The sequence below is a fragment of the Rhopilema esculentum genome, chromosome 7, assembly GCF_057945365.1.
Source record: "Rhopilema esculentum isolate cy_ngs chromosome 7, ASM5794536v1, whole genome shotgun sequence".
NCBI classification, from domain to species: Eukaryota; Metazoa; Cnidaria; class Scyphozoa; order Rhizostomeae; family Rhizostomatidae; genus Rhopilema; species Rhopilema esculentum.
This window is the reverse complement of record NC_142821.1, coordinates 7,496,811-7,512,701: the sequence shown is the minus strand read 5'-3', so window position 1 is coordinate 7,512,701 and position 15,891 is coordinate 7,496,811. Positions and strand designations below refer to the sequence as shown.

Sequence of the window (15,891 nt, the reverse complement as noted above, 5' to 3'; positions counted from 1 at the left end):
TTTACATTCAAATTCTTCTGTATCTCTATAAGACAATACATTAACTGTGGCTTCTAAAACTCTACAAACATTGTAAAAAATTTTTAGACTTTACCATTAAATGGAAAGACATGACGTTTGGTAAAAACAGTTAAATCTTGAAGTAAAGAAAACGCCTTGCCCATAATAAGTTGAAATAAATAGACGGCAAGAAGAAGAGATACTGCATTGAAGATCGTGGCTAAAGCTGCATCGATAAAACTAAAGAGCACTCAAAAGGTACTTATATCAAAGCGCCAGTTCAAGCCGATGGCATCGCTGATACAACAAAGTAAAAAGCGAAAAAGCGAGGCGGATGTTGACATGTTTTCAGAAATATGGTTGAACTCAATGCATTGTAACACCTTGTTTACTCATTAACAGATGTAAAGATTGTAGGATGAATCGTGAATGTACACACTGTAAGGCAACTGCTGAGTGATCACGAATATATGGCTAATAGGCGATTAGACGCGACAAGATGTGATGATTGGCGAGGTAAGGCGAAGCGACGCGATTCGGGGCGATAATTGATGGAGATGAGAAACGACTGCGATGAGGCGACGCGGACAAATCTCTTTATTGAAATGAGGCTTTGCTACCTCGCGTGCACTGCCACTAAATGACACTTCAGTCATATGGTTAACTATGGTTAAAGAGGACAACCACTGATATCTTTTAAAAGGAAAAAACAAAGACATTGTTCTGTTTTTAGGGTAAAATAAAAGGGCTAGTAGCGTTTGAACAAATTTTTACAAATTAAATAAAAAGATTATACTGTCTGGCTTTTCTTTCTGGTAAAGGCGGGAATTTAACGTTAAGTAAATCTATGACTATATCCTGGTGGGGGCCCGGTTAAGGGCTTAAAAAACTTTTTACTAATAACATTGAAGCTAAAATTTGATTTTTCAAAAGAGTTCAGCTGCGTGGGCACAGGATTAGAAAATATAGACAACCTTTGGGGTATCTAGGAATTGCAAGCAAGCGGAAGCCATGAACATTGCAGAAATAAACATCTTTGGCACAGCTGCCAAATTTTCGCATTTATGAATTTCAAACAAGGGTACCTTGCAGGTTTGCTAGCTGTCAAAAAGAAAATGTAAGATGAATAGAAAAGGAAATCATACATTTGCCAGAACTTACTCGTAAGCGTTGTGCCCACTTGGCTATTAGGGAAAGTATTAACTTCATGTTTGGGTTGGTGAAATTGGGAAAACCCAACAAGCCAGAAAGGTTTGAAATTGAATGAATGTGAAATTGAATGAAAATTTGCAGATTTTCGGTGGGATTCTGTAAAACTATCTACAATATATAGGGGAGATCTGATTAGGCAATGACAAACAGGTAATGAGAAGTGTTGACATATGCAGCATGATTCGATTGAACCAATCAACGTACAATTTGAGCATTGTACAGCCTTAGTCTGGACCAATCAAATCTTAGGATATTCGAATTCATGTTAGCATATCACATCACCAGCAGTTTTAACGATTGTCATATACGTGGACACACTATCATAACTCGATTTTTTAAAAATTAAAGCACCCTAGAAAGTCCTAAAATTTAGTTGAGTGAACCAGTACAAAGAAAAAGGTCAAAGAAATAAATGTTGAGAAGTAATCCTTGTAAAAGTTATCGGATCTTCGAAATATCAATCCATGATGACGTTTACATTATTAAAAGTGTTTATGGAATGGAGAAAAAACTTGTTATGTATTTGGAAAAGAGGAAAAAACTAATTAGGTCTAGTAGTGTCCCGCATTTCAAGAATCACAATTTTAAAAAACACAGATCCTGATTTTCAAAAAAATAGCCTCTTTGATAAGAAACTGGTAAAGGTCTGCAAAATGCTTGTTTCTTATTCAAAAATTTTCATATAACTTTATCCTTTGAAAAACAGAACAAAACGTTAATCATTCTACACCTACTATTTTGTCAGTTAATCAAATAAAAGGATAAGTGAGGGTTTACAATCATTGACCATAAGAACTGTTTGTTTTCAGCTTTCCAGTTTAATCAAACTGAGCCTGGTCAACTGAAAAAGAATTTTGAATGCAAACTAAGAAAAAAGCACTTTTCTGGAATAATTGTAGCTTTTCCTACAAGTAAAAAATTACAAATACAACTTGAAATATTATGGTATTTTTATCACAAACATTGAGATGGTGTCTGAGTAGATGATCAATAGTATAATATGGTTTTTGTATAAGAAACATTACCCTGATTTTAAGTGCATATCTCATTTTATAAGAAACACATCAGACCTGAAATCAAAAAAGGTGTTCTTATATGTGGGACACTACTGTATTCCAACAATTTTGGCAAGGATAATAGTTGTAATTATAACCCTTGACAGCGAGTAGCTAAAGGTAAAGCCAATGGTTTGGATACTGAACAATGGGGGGGGGGGGGTTGCTTAAGAAATTCATTCTTAAAGGTCATCCGTATCTTGTATCTCTTCGAGTTTCATTCCGATCTTCAAGCTTGTTTTCGATAATCCTGGCTGTCATAATATCTAGGTAAGCATTTAGCAACATACTACAACGGTTAGGTTGCGTTCTTTTGTAAAAAACTAGCCATGTGTCACTGGAAACTGTCCTGGCAGTTTCGAAATATTATCTTTAGGTTAAAGCCAGCAACAGCGTTTGGTTTCTTAGCAACTCAACTCTTTAACCCCAACAATGACCAGTTAAAATCATTGTGAATGTCAGGACAGACGATCAAGACACTGCAAAAATACACACTGATGTATTCAAACAACCCCAATCTTTACCAACGAAAAACTACTAAACCAGCACCAACCAAAAGGTCACGTGGAATGACTACAACACAATATCAACCCAAAATTGGCACCTTCATTAAAACCAAAGGGTATTGCTTGTAACGAGTTAAACAAAACACACAACAAGACTGCCAATGAACGATAATTAGTAGAAATGAATGCTAGATCTGAATCACAAACAAACTTGGGCAATTACGTAAATGTAGCGGAAAGCTAGCATACTAAAATTAAGTTTCCTTCCATTTGCTATAAATGAAATTTTACTGGTCCTATACAACATAAGTTTAGCTGTAGCTTATAGATAGACATTTTTATTGAAAATAGTATTACAAATGACGCGGCAAAAAAACAAAAAGATGTTCGTTCCGTTTCAACTAACAGCTTTGATATGAAATGTCAGCGTGGGTATAGCAACCATCCTCATAGCTAGGTCAGTGTGCTAAGTGATCAGCAAATGATGAACAGAAACAAACATAATTCAGTTACCTGGAGGTTGCCATCAGATATATTTCTCTCGCAAATTCCTAACGATCAACAACACAAGACTTTGTGGATAATGAAGATAGTAAAACTAACGAACGTGATGTTTACCTTTGCCAAACCTGAAGCAATGAATTCGGACAAAATATGCTGTTTACTTGTTTAGAGTTAAAGGAAAACATGAACCGAAGATATGTCTTCCCAATCAGGTGCTCTATTGTTTGACGACACCTGTCACTCAATCGATTTTGTCTTGATTCTATCAAATCCCTAAGTGCAATTCGGCTTAGGTATATCCTGTATAAATACTATTTTGTAGGGGGTATATTATCGCTACCAAATTCTTTATTCTACACACAATCAATGGCTGAACCAATTAGTAAAAGCCAAAGCCTTGAAGTGGTTCAATTTAGCAGCAGGTATTCAAAAAACAAAATCATCCTGCGATATAAGACCAAATGCAAACTCAAAGAAAAGTCAAATGGAAAGTAAGAGAAACACCACGAGACACATCAAAGCCCAAAAAATTAGATGAATCTTCTCTTTGCAAACTCGCCTGAAATTGCTAATAAAAGTTGAAAAGAATTTCATTGAAAATTGGCAAACCTGAGCATATCAAATGAAAATGAAGAAAGATATGGAAAAGGGAATGAACTTATAAATAAAAAGTTTCATTCTGATGTGTTTTAACAGAAGGTATTTTCCGGCCTTTAGCAGAGTTGTAGATACTTCGTTGCCTCAAAACGCTGAAATGATTGCGTAAGAAAAAATTACGAAATCATCAATGCAAAGTGGTGTGAAGCATTGGAAAAATAAGTGGGAACAGAAGCTTGTAAAACAAAGCTTAAGAGAGACACTGTAAATTTCCATAGAAAAGTTTGAATATGGCATTAGACTAGGGAATCACTTTTATGGTTAATTTACTCAAAATATCATACGCAGAGGGTTAAAAAATGATTCAAGGTTCGTAGAAGATTTGAGGGGGGTTTGGTCTTATTGTACTCCTCAACAACTCACGTATTACTTCTTGTTAAATTTCTATGTTAAAGTCATCCAATGCTTTTTAAATCCTACCACGCTGCTTCAAGTTTTTAAAAATATTTTGGGGAGAAAATTTTACAATGTAAAAACTTAACACAATTACAAAGTTTTATTAATATCCGATTTTGAATTAAGACACTTCGGAAATTATTCAATGATAAAAAAAACTGCTTTCGTTGATTTGAAAATATATTTTTATACATTTAAATTGTCATAGAAAATTTGTGATAAAACTTTGAGTGATAAATGTGACTGATCTACAGGCAACAACGATATCATTTTCTGATAATCATTTTTATATCTGGGCCGAAGGCAGCGGAATTAACGGAAATTGAATGGATTTGCAAGGTATTTAGGTAACTTGGGAATGATTAAAAAACATCATCAGGGAAAACCAAAACTTGTTTTAGTATTAGGTTCAGGTTTTTTTAAATATTAGTGTAAAGACAGTTAAATTTAAAGATGCAAAACCATTTTAAAGCGGCTGTATTTGGCATTTAAAGAACAACACCATCCGAGCAGATGCAGGGATATATAACAAACCGGAAATTGAAATAAAAACCTGTAAACTTCAGATTCCCAAATATTTATGGGTCAGCCATCTATAGATAACGTTATGGCCTATAGAGGTTCATTTAGGAGTAAAGAAAGGCTATTGATTAACGGTTAAGATCTCAGATTGTGTGATTTAGGTGTTTAGCAGGTTCAGCTCTAAAATAGGTTAATTATAGTTGTATATTCGATACCACACTGCTAGGATGAGCTTGACATTGTTGCTCTGGCGCTCAAGGGCCATCAATGCTTCCCTGACAAGAAACACAAAGGAAGGACATGAATCTTTGATGTGTGTTAAAAGTTTGAGATAAACAAGTGATGGGAGCGGCTTTTTATTTACTCGAACAAGATTCTGTAGCTGTTAAATATTGATTCAATTCATGATACGCACACGAGCACTGCCGCTGCTAACCAAACGCTGGGAAATTCAGACGCATAAAACGAAAACATGCTCCACCAGGGTACTCTAAAAATCAATTAATGTTTACATCGGCGCCAAGCTAATATGACCATGAGAAACGAGGAGCAGGTATACTAGCAAATTCGCAACAATCTAGAAGGATTGCGTCAGTTTACGAGAAACCGCCTTCTGCGGAGGTGTAAAAAGTAGTTGCGCAAACTTTGCCTTAGCAAACAATTAAAAGCAAATAAGACGTTCTTAGTTTAATATGCATTTATCGACTGTTAATGTTAACACTATAAGCTGTAAACGCTGAACTTTATTGTCTTTGCTATGCAAAATACTTGGGGGTAAATGATTCTGTGGTTCTTGAGGCTTTTTGGGACGTCGGAGTACAATTATGAGTGGGGAGGGGGAGGGGTGGATTCTAGACAAGCTGGCAAACTTTAATGGTATTTTACCATAATTACCTTTGATGCCACAACCTTAATTTCGTATTTCAGCAAAAAAGTAGGAGAGCTACAGCCCCCTAGCCCCTTGTCTCCAGTATGCCTGGTTTTATTGTAAAAAGAAAGATTTTGCAAGAACAGCCAGAAATTCGAAAATATGGAAAAAACAGATATGGCAGTATACCAAGCCTATTCCGATATCTGCATAGCAGAACGAGGACATACTGCCTAAGATTTTAAGTACTTTTACCAAACGTTCCAGTCGTTGATGTTTACTCTTTACAGCAGAGAAACTTAATGATATAATATCTGCTGTTCAGATCTTTGAGCAAAATAAAGGTAGAAAAATAAAGGTAAAAAACAAAGGTAGAAAAAAAGGTAAAAAAAGAAGGTTGTGTTTGAGATTTTGCCACCAACGTTTCAGTAACTTATATGCAGAAAGTTCTAGATAAATGGATCATTTTACTTCTGCCCTCCAGAATAAGAAAGTGAATAAGAAAATGAAATGAAATATTAAACATCTAACATTTTTCCTCTGAAATGGATGAATAATAGTTTCAGAATCATGGATCATTGTTGTTGTTGCCAGAAGTGCACAAATCTGGTTCCCTTAAGTACCACTAATCTTGGCTTGATACAAATATTAAAGCGAAAACATTAAGGAGTCCAGTGGATGTTAAGACCAAACTTACAAACAAAGAATCCCAACCACAAAATAACCAACAGGAAAAAAAGGAATAAAAAAACATAGCTTGTATCTCCTTATTTCAACATAGTTTTCAATTCAATGACTGCTATTTCTTGGTAATCAGGTAGAGAGCACTTGCACATTCCAAAGTAAAATTTTTAAGGTATTAGTAGTTAGTACAAAGCAAATAAAAAACATAGAATTTATGTCACAGTAATTGATGTTGCCAAAGGAGGGAGATGAGAGGGTAATGGAGAGGCAAGGGGGTATGGAGTGGTAAGGGGGCATGGCATGGCAAGGGGGCATGGAGTAGCAAAGGGGGAACAAGTGGCAAGGGGGAATGGAAAGTCAAAGGGGGTATGGAGTAGGAGATTGAAACAGGGGGGCAGGGGAGTGGAGTGGCAAAAGGGACATGCAGTTGGCAATGGGGTGACAAGGGGATATGGGGCAGCAAGGGGAAATTAAGTGGAAGGGATGATACTGGGGTATAGGAAAGTGAAGTGGCTGAGGGCTATAGAGTCACAAAGGGACGTTCAGTGCCAAGGGGCAATTGAGTTAGAGGGGGCAATTAAGTGACAGCTATTCATCTATGATGGTGACAATTTTTATCATTAACCTCATATTGAAAGAATGAGAGGTAAAATCTTTCCTTCAAAGCATCACAGAGGAGTGTACAATTCATCACCAGTCATTATGAAACAGATGACTTCTAGCATTTTAAATAGCATTCAGTGGCATAATGCAGTTCAGTGCACTGTGGTTCCTTAATTAAAAGCCCCCTGCCAAAATGGGCCCTAAAATTATCTTTATATCCAAAAGTTCATTTTATTTTTGAAAACTTTTAAATTTTGTCAACCGAAGCACCCTTAATCAACAACAACAAAATCTCATTTTATTTCATTTTGGTATTGTGTTTGACAAATTTGAAGGCATTGGATCAGAGCAGGAGCAGGATCCATGCCTCAGTGGGTTTTGTTAGGGGCCTAGCTGCCTCTGTTATGTCACTGACAGCATTGTGCTATGCATTGAGTTAGCAAGATATATCTCAATTAATGGAAAAGAGAGAACCCAAGGTCTTTTATTTGGATGGATTGGTACCAATCATTGACATTCCATAAAATATCAAACATAGCTTAAAAGAAATAACATGCAATAAAAACTTGATTCAATTTATCAAAATCTGATGATCTTTCTTAGGCTAGGCTACAAAAATGGGCAAGTATTCTTGATTTTATTAAATAATTTCCTAAATAAAGACATGGTGAAGTTAAAAAAAATAATTGATAGAAACTAGAAAGAATATTGATAAAATCAGGGACAGACATTTGGTCAAATATTGGGGGGGGGGACAAGCCTATTGTTTTAATAAGATGATGTCATATTTCCCATTTTTTTAGAACAAAAGACAATTGTCCTCTAAAGTATTGGGGGTGGTCACCCCCCCCCCCCTCAAGTGTCCGCCACTGGATAAAATTAATATGCAGTATTGTGGCCATATAGAATATGGGTTACATTTCAATTCAATGGACATCTCACAGCTCTATTAAAGTAATGTTCTGGGAAAGTTTTTAAAATTTGCTTTTCATGAGCTTACAGAAACTTTCAGTAAACTGGGGATGAAAAAACAACTGCACAATTTTCTAATTAGATAAAAATGACCCTACCCCATTCATTGAGAAACTAGAAATATGTAATGATTTTCATAATTTTCATATTTCTATTTCCATAGGAGTTTTTATGCACCAATACAAAGAAACATTGCTTTACCCAGGGGGATACTTGACTAAGATTTAGGAAAGTGACAGGGGTTTGCAGGAAACATCTTTTTGCACCCTAACCATGTTCCATAAAAATTTCCAAAAGCATACCCTGTTCCATGAAAGTGTTAATCACTTTTTCATGATATCTATCACTATAAAATTTAACTGAAACATGCTCATTCTAAGAAATCTCTAAAAACAGAGTCACAAAATTTTTATTGGAAAAGGGTACCCTGTCCCATGGCACATTCCATCAGATCAAGTATGGGAGTCGCCCCCAGGGGACAGTGAACTTCATTGTCAGCATATTTCACTAGGTTACTTGAAAGCTCATGAGTGATCTCAGAATGATCATTTGGTTCATTAGATAGATACTTAGATAAACTGTATTTATAGAGGATAAACAAGGTTAGTCTAACAACTATTAAGAGTCCTATCAGCTAGCTAACAAATATAAATGTTTATTTAGTTCTACTATCGAGGTAAGGGTATACAAACTGAGTTACAGGAGAAACCATGTGGTAAACTTAATTAGAATGAAATGAAATCCTTTCCGTGGGTTTAATTTTTTCACAGCCCTTATCACTAAAGTATTGGCTGTATCAACATTACATGAAATTAAGAATTCCCAAGGATCCCTACTGGATCCACTGTTGTCCAACAAAGCGTAGAAAAGTTTCAAGATTTCTGGTTTTCAGCCAGAACCATGCAGCTAAAGCATTTCCGGTGGGAACCGTGGGAACCAACAAGAGTCACAAGGCGTAAATCAGGTCAAGCACGTTTACTCAAATTGAGTAAAATTTCGCTCCAAAAGGCTACATACACCAACTTTATGAAAACAAATGAATCCTTGAGCACGAATAGGCTATTTAAACGTACTGATGTGAGGAGCAGGGTTGCCCATCGACCAGTTTGCAGTCGAGGGGCCATTTGCTTTTCCCTCTTTGTTAGTGTTATTTTTTATTAGAATAGTATATGTATGTCTTGGGGAAACATAGAGATAAATGTAAATTCAAAACGAGTGTGTTAACCTGGTGCTTCGAAATTTTCGTAGCAGCTGTCAAAGCATAACAATTCCCGGTGTAGAGTTGATGTTAATGTTGGGTCTCTTGACTACTCGTGTAAACAGTTCGGGTTGGAAATGTCATCTGGTTCAAGGACTTATGGTCCCATGCTGAAAAATGTCATGGGATCATAAACTGTAATTTCTATCGAAGCCGAGCAAATGGCAATAACATTTTTCTAACTACCATGCTTTTTCAGCTTCGGAGAGCGCTTTTAAAAAAGTACTTATGAAGAACCCTTACAGCCATTGAAAACTCAGGCAGCAATTTTGAAGCGTACAGATCTTCAATAATAAAACCTATTTAATGAGGCACTGAGAATGCTGCCCCATAATTGTGTATTTTAAAGTTGTTGAAGCTCCCTCAGAGGAAGGCTGAAAGCGAAACTGTGTCTTTCCTAAGATCATGGCGGGAGTTTTCCCAAACTCTCCCGCACACATGACATATTTTCAATGTACATTTTGGGCCTAAAAGCCAACAAAGTTCAGTAAAAGTTCACAACATACCAGGTTTCTTTTTATTGAAGTATAAACAGAGCTCTTACCTGTTCTTATTACTAAAAATATCTCTTCTAGTGGAAGCTGCAACTAAAGCTCTTCAACACCAAACTCTCAAATCAGCATTACAGTAGGTAATCTGTGCTACTCACTTTTACTTCTCTTTTGCTCAACGTAATTATACTGTTCAACTAATTATGATAAATTATGCAAATCGTAGTTTGGCTTCAAAACAAACATGTTGTTGTTATCGTTGGATCAATTATAATCAGTTGCTTATGTGCGGATGCGTTTGTGGGAACGTGGCAGGGGCCATACAAAGGAATAAAATTTCTTCCCAGCGGTGATGCTTTGTAGGGTGAACGAGACCCAGTCGTGATTTCTCGGGGGGTGCAGGGGGCGGAGCCGCCTTCTTAAAATTTCCCTTGATATTGACGGGGCTCAGCCCCCCTAAACAATTCTGCGTTGATCTTGCTCTCGAAAGATTCCCCTCAGTGGCGGCTCCAGCCTGGGATAAGTGGGGGGGGGGCAAAAGGTGTGTCAGAGACCACGCCCTTTCCCCTGTTTGAAACTGTTTCTTCCGGAGGAAACACCTGTTGTCTCCCAAGAAATGTCATTTACATGTGACGATCTAGATAACGTACATACCCCCCTGAAGTTTTCTCATCGGGTTTGCAAGAATCTCAAGGACCAACTTTCTGAAAAAGCGGGGGAGGGGGGACTAGTCCTCCCCGTGGCTCCGCCACTGATTCCCCTTGCCCTTAAAAGGTCTAGATATGCCAAACTTGTAAAGATCTTGTAAAGACGTAGGGTGCACACAAATTTTTAATTCTCTTATCCCTGGCAACTTTTTAATAGTATCTACTCTTTTGAAGTTATATTACTGAATTGATAATATATATAAAATCATTAAATTGATTAGATATTAGATATCTTATTTGTACCTATGAAAGATAGGCGTGGTCATGTGAAACTACACCCTTTCTAATGAAATCCCACTGGGAGCCCAACTTGTTAAATTTTTTGGAAATCACCCCTGGCCCAAAGTAAAAGGTAGGAATTTTCGCAACATTCCAAGTCCAAATGGTAAATTATGCTGTCCTCTTAAATTTTACCCTTCTTAAAGGGCAGACATAAATAATCTGAAGGTCACAAACAGTCATCCTCGTTTATAAATGCAAATTATTGGGGGATTAAGTTGAAAATTGCATTTAATACATACCTTTAAAAGGATTATAAAATTAGTAAATTTAGATCTTTCAAGATACCGTATGAACAAATAGTTCTTTTTATAACGAACTTAAATCACAGAAACTTCCAGCCTTTTTCAGTAACTATCTTATAAAAATTTGGTCTTTTATATATCAAGCTCCATTTTCTAGCAAATATATTTAACAACAAAGTTTACTTCTGCTTTCCTGGTAAATGGTGCTTTTGTTTCACCGACTTCCAGTTGATTCTCCTCTGAACAAAGGCTCTCAACTGGAAGACCGATTAAATAGCTTTTGGCTTGTTACTCACTCCAATTTTTTGCGTTTTACAAAAACGAATTTAAAGGGCAAAAGAAAGTTTCGTACTACAAACTTTAGCCAAAAGTCCGATCCACCTTCTCTCGAGTAAACGTAGTCTAGATATTCTTCATTACCGATAAAGTTTCATTATTTTAAGCATTTTGTGAGACAAGATTTCCTTTGCATTTCAGGCTGCTGTTAAATGATGTTTTTTATCTTTCAAAACCTAGAAGCGAATATATTTATTGATGAATATTGTTAACATGAGTTTTTAGCAAATGATTCACAGATGTATAATAACAAATTTTTTTTAAATTCAGCGGATTGTGGTAAGTTGAGACATACACATGAAGAATGCAATCTACAGTCATTGTTGTGACAGCTCCTTTTAGCAAAAGGCCTCGTGACAGTTTCTTTGGCCTCGATTTCCTTGCTTGATATTGAGACAATTCACCTTTCTGTGCCTTAGCTACAAGTCACTAACTCTACGACCAAAATAGAACCAAAATGTCTGGAAGAGTTGTGATGAAGCGACATGAAACCAGCAATACAAACTAAAAAGAATACACACTATATACCATGTGATTTTATTTTTATCAATCTCTAAACCTCCAGCTTCGTCGCACGTTTCTATCCATTCTCTGATAATACACGAATGACTTAAAACAAGGTTCCAGCTTTCTCACATGTTCACAGAAAGCGCTTTCCGTATTGAACATGCGACGATCCATTGAATTCCTTCTTAATCCGAGAAGTAAGCGAACAATGCCCGATATTCGAGAAAAATTGACGAAATTTCCTTTCAAATGTTTGCCTTTTTCAAGACTGTTGCTGATTGTGAGCAGGCGCAAATATATTTGGGCACGAACCTCACACAACGTTTTCTAGGTCCTGGACGATTTTACACTAAATATCAAAGGAATATTTACAGGAGATTGGAAGCGGATAACATGAATTCAGATAAGGTTATTTATCTTCATTTTATCGTTAACCTTAAAATTTATTTACTTGTTATTGTGAAGTCAGTACTTTTCGCAGCCCATGCCATTTAGGAGGATTCCTCTGGTCCTGTTTTTATGCTGCCTTCGCATCTATACTCGTCCCAGTCTTCTTACGTGTTATATTCACGCCCTATACTGTTAGGTTAATTTTTTGAAGTAGTGATGTTATGTAAAAGACACGCTACAAGTTTTATGATGGCCTAGCAAGTTATGTTCATGTTGTAAATGCATAGAGTCACGTTTGTATATATTTGAAGATAAAATCAATGACATGAAGTTTCATTTTCGTGTTTGCTCTACCAAAGGTGTGTTCAAAATATAATGGCGCCCCACGTTGGGCGCCATTACGTGTCTGCTCTACCGAAGCATTATTCAAAATACTTGTAATAAATTTCAAATGCAAAAATATCTGGTGCCTATTTACTCTTTTTTCCTTTATATGAATACTGTTTTTAAGAATATTCAGGTTTAGAATCATCCAACTTTTAAGAAAATTATAAAAGAATTGCTCAGCCTCAGCTAGCATATTGTTGTCTCAGTTTTCAGCAGTTGCCTGTTTTGGGATGTTCATAACAGGGAATCGCAGTACAGACATATTTTTTTCTCAAAAAGCGTGGTTCTTACTCAAGAGCGGTCGACCTTCCCCTAAAACCGTATCGGATTTGAAAAAAATGAAAATTTCTTTAAGAATATATTCAGGCTCAAAACAAAAATTCCTGAAGAATATCGAAGCTGAAATTTTTTTGTAATATTCTTATTAAAAAAAGTGTTCCCATATACTACTTACACTTGCAATGCCCCTGATAATTCTTCTGGCCTAGCCGCTTGGCACATAAATCACTAAATCGACTGACATATTTCCAACTATTATTCAATCTAATTTCTCAATAAGGTCTCGATTACAAAGGCAATCCTGATAATTTTTGCATAAAAACAATCTTCATTACAAACGTAAAGCACTGTCCAGCATTGAGGAAACGTTCCCAAATAATATTCATATCGATTTCAAATCGTAAATACAAAAACATTCATAGAAATCGTATTTATGCAAACATAAACAAAACTGAAACAACAGACGCTATCCAAAGACAACAACAGCTGATAAAAAATAATTACATTAAAGTTAGTAAAACTAGTGCGCAAGGGTCGGTTCAAATATTACGTTACACTGACAAGACAGCAGCAGGTTGCATTGTAGGTAAATGCTGACTAATTGTAATATACCTGGTAGGTAAATTCTGGTGAAAATTGGCACTTTTTGCATTATGATATAAAAGATTGATACCAAAAAGTCGCTAATACCTTCTTTATTGCAACGACTTTTTCCTTAAAAGGCCCGTGCTTGGGAATTTTAGTGGACGATTGTAACACTTAACATGACTGCAGTTCATTATGTACACTAGTGATGTAGTTGCTTAAGAAAGAGTTAAGAAATGGCGGGAGAGGGAGGAGAGGGGGGATGAATTTACGAAAGAGGCACTTCAATGGAAATTTCCGAGTCAGGATATTTCCTCCTCTTCTTTAGAAAAATATAAGAAAGATTTTACTTGCAAACAAAAGGTTACAACTTTGTTTTAGTTGAACTCCGTGTTTACAAGAACTTCTATAAACGTATTCAACCAGAAATGCAGATGCAAAAAATAACATTCAACCCATGACGTAAATCACAGATTCTGTGCGTAAATCAAATCAAGAACTGGAGGAACCTAATCTCATTCTAAATAGTGAAAGAGTTTCAGCATACATACAAAACGGCGGACGAGTTAACACACAAAATAACGCTAAATTATACGTAGATCCCTTAACAAAGTATGAACTAAACATCAAAAACTGTGTCAATAAGCTCCTGTAAGCCGTTTGTCTATATGAGCGCATCCTAGCAACAATTTAAGCCATGGTAACATGGTGTAACGGTGTTTTAAGAAGCATTGATATTAAAGCTTGTTTATTACGTAAGAAGTGATGTTGTGGCTATGATTTTGGTAATGGCCAAGGACGGTGTTGACTTCAATGCAATGACAATTTTGCGTTCATAAACCTTAAAAAATCATCCGAGATAAAATTTACAAATAGGAGATAGCGAATCGACACGTGACTGCTAAGACTGACGTTAAATTGGGAATCAAATCAAAGCCAAAATCGGGAAATCAATAGAAATAACGACCTTCCTTAATGCTAGAGTTACAAAAGTAAGGACAGTAATGCATACTAACATAAAGCAGTAATAGAGATTGCATAAAGGAAACTATTGACTGCAGGCTTAACATACCCTTATTATAACGAATTGCAGACTGAACATTTCCATATCATAACGAAATCAGTTCATGGCAAATATTTTCAATGAGGATTATTTTGTTTCATCAGGAAAGGAGTTCTAGAACTTGAGCCTCAAGAAGCACAGAAATTGGATGCTTTAATTGACAGTTTTAATTTTAGGGATATAGGGAACGTTTCTTGTGTGTAATGCATGACTTTTAGATAAAATAATTCTCCAGTAAACTTCAATTTAAGCTTTTTAAGGTTTTCAAGTGCTAGTAATCTAACTGAATGAAAATAGACCATGATAGATGAAAAATAATTAACAGGTGGATATATAATTTGGGACTTAGAACGCTGTGGGGTTTACTGATGTTGATGACAATGGCGATTCTTGAGATGAAAATACTCATAGAGAGCACGTTGATTTACAAAAGAATACGCATGACATGAATATAAATAACCAACTTAAAAAATCAATATATACAACACACGAAAAGCTGTCAATAATGAATAGTGGAAACAATTAAGAAACAGAACACACATAAAAAGAGTTTAAATTCTAGTAAAAAAGGATAGTGGTGACATTTCTATAACATGTCTTTTGCAAAGATTTCTCTGCAACGAAGCTGCGAATGGTTCGGAAACTTTCTTTCTTTCCTTACTGTAGAAATTTTTCTAATTGAAATTAATATAGACCTAACATTCTTTTAAATAACAATAACAAAGAGGGATATTCCTTCGGGAACAGTTTCAAACAAATCTTGTCTGCTCACAGATATGATTAAAGCGGCTACGAAAAGAAATTTTGACAATAAATTTAGGAATTCTGCGAAAATAAATGTTAGAATTGAAAGATTTTAGATGTTACCATCTGATAGAGTCAAGGCGGAACTCATAAAACAACCAGTTTGCGCCCTCAAAGATTTTATATACAAGGATTTTAAGATGGTAGGCAGAGAGTAGCGCTGGAATTGAGGATAGGTAAAAAACACGGAAGTCAATTGCTATTTTCTGTTTTGAGGTTTGGTGATACACTGGAATCCCGATATAACGAACTCCGGATATAACGAACTACTCGGTATAACGAACTAAATCTGGTCCCTTGGATTCTGCCTAACAACTCCCTATCAATTCTCTCAGTATAACGAACCCTGGGTATGACGAACTCTCGTTATTACGAACCAATTTTAAGGTCCCTTCATCATAATAACCCTCGATATAACGAACTTTTCATATATTTTTCATCTCTTATTTTTATTTATTTGTTTTGGGTGTTTATTTATCACTTAATCTGGTGGGAAATCATTTTTATAATCGGCAAAACATGCCGATCTTACTGAAAGTTTGATTGCGTCAGAAATTACTGCGAATGAGTACATTGACAAT

At 35.9% G+C, this 15,891-nt stretch overlaps 2 protein-coding genes across 5 annotated transcripts in view; both read right to left on the bottom strand.

Annotated features, from left to right (window-relative positions):
• The window catches only part of LOC135683957 (uncharacterized), a 31,705-nt gene extending 21,788 nt beyond the window's left edge, over positions 1-9,917 (bottom strand). The window contains exon 1 of one of the 4 annotated variants that reach the window (XM_065199367.2): positions 9,782-9,917. The gene's annotated coding sequence lies outside the window, so the exon portion shown is untranslated. The other 3 variants (XM_065199370.2, XM_065199368.2, XM_065199369.2) reach the window with 3 other exon arrangements.
• Positions 9,918-10,051: 134 nt separating this feature from the next.
• The window catches only part of LOC135683956 (E3 ubiquitin-protein ligase CHFR), a 28,148-nt gene continuing 22,308 nt past the window's right edge, over positions 10,052-15,891 (bottom strand). Inside the window, exon 20 of the mRNA XM_065199365.2 lies at positions 10,052-15,295. Coding sequence (XP_065055437.2) covers positions 15,256-15,295 — 40 coding nt within the window. The 3' untranslated portion in view covers positions 10,052-15,255. The remainder of the gene's footprint in view (positions 15,296-15,891) is intronic.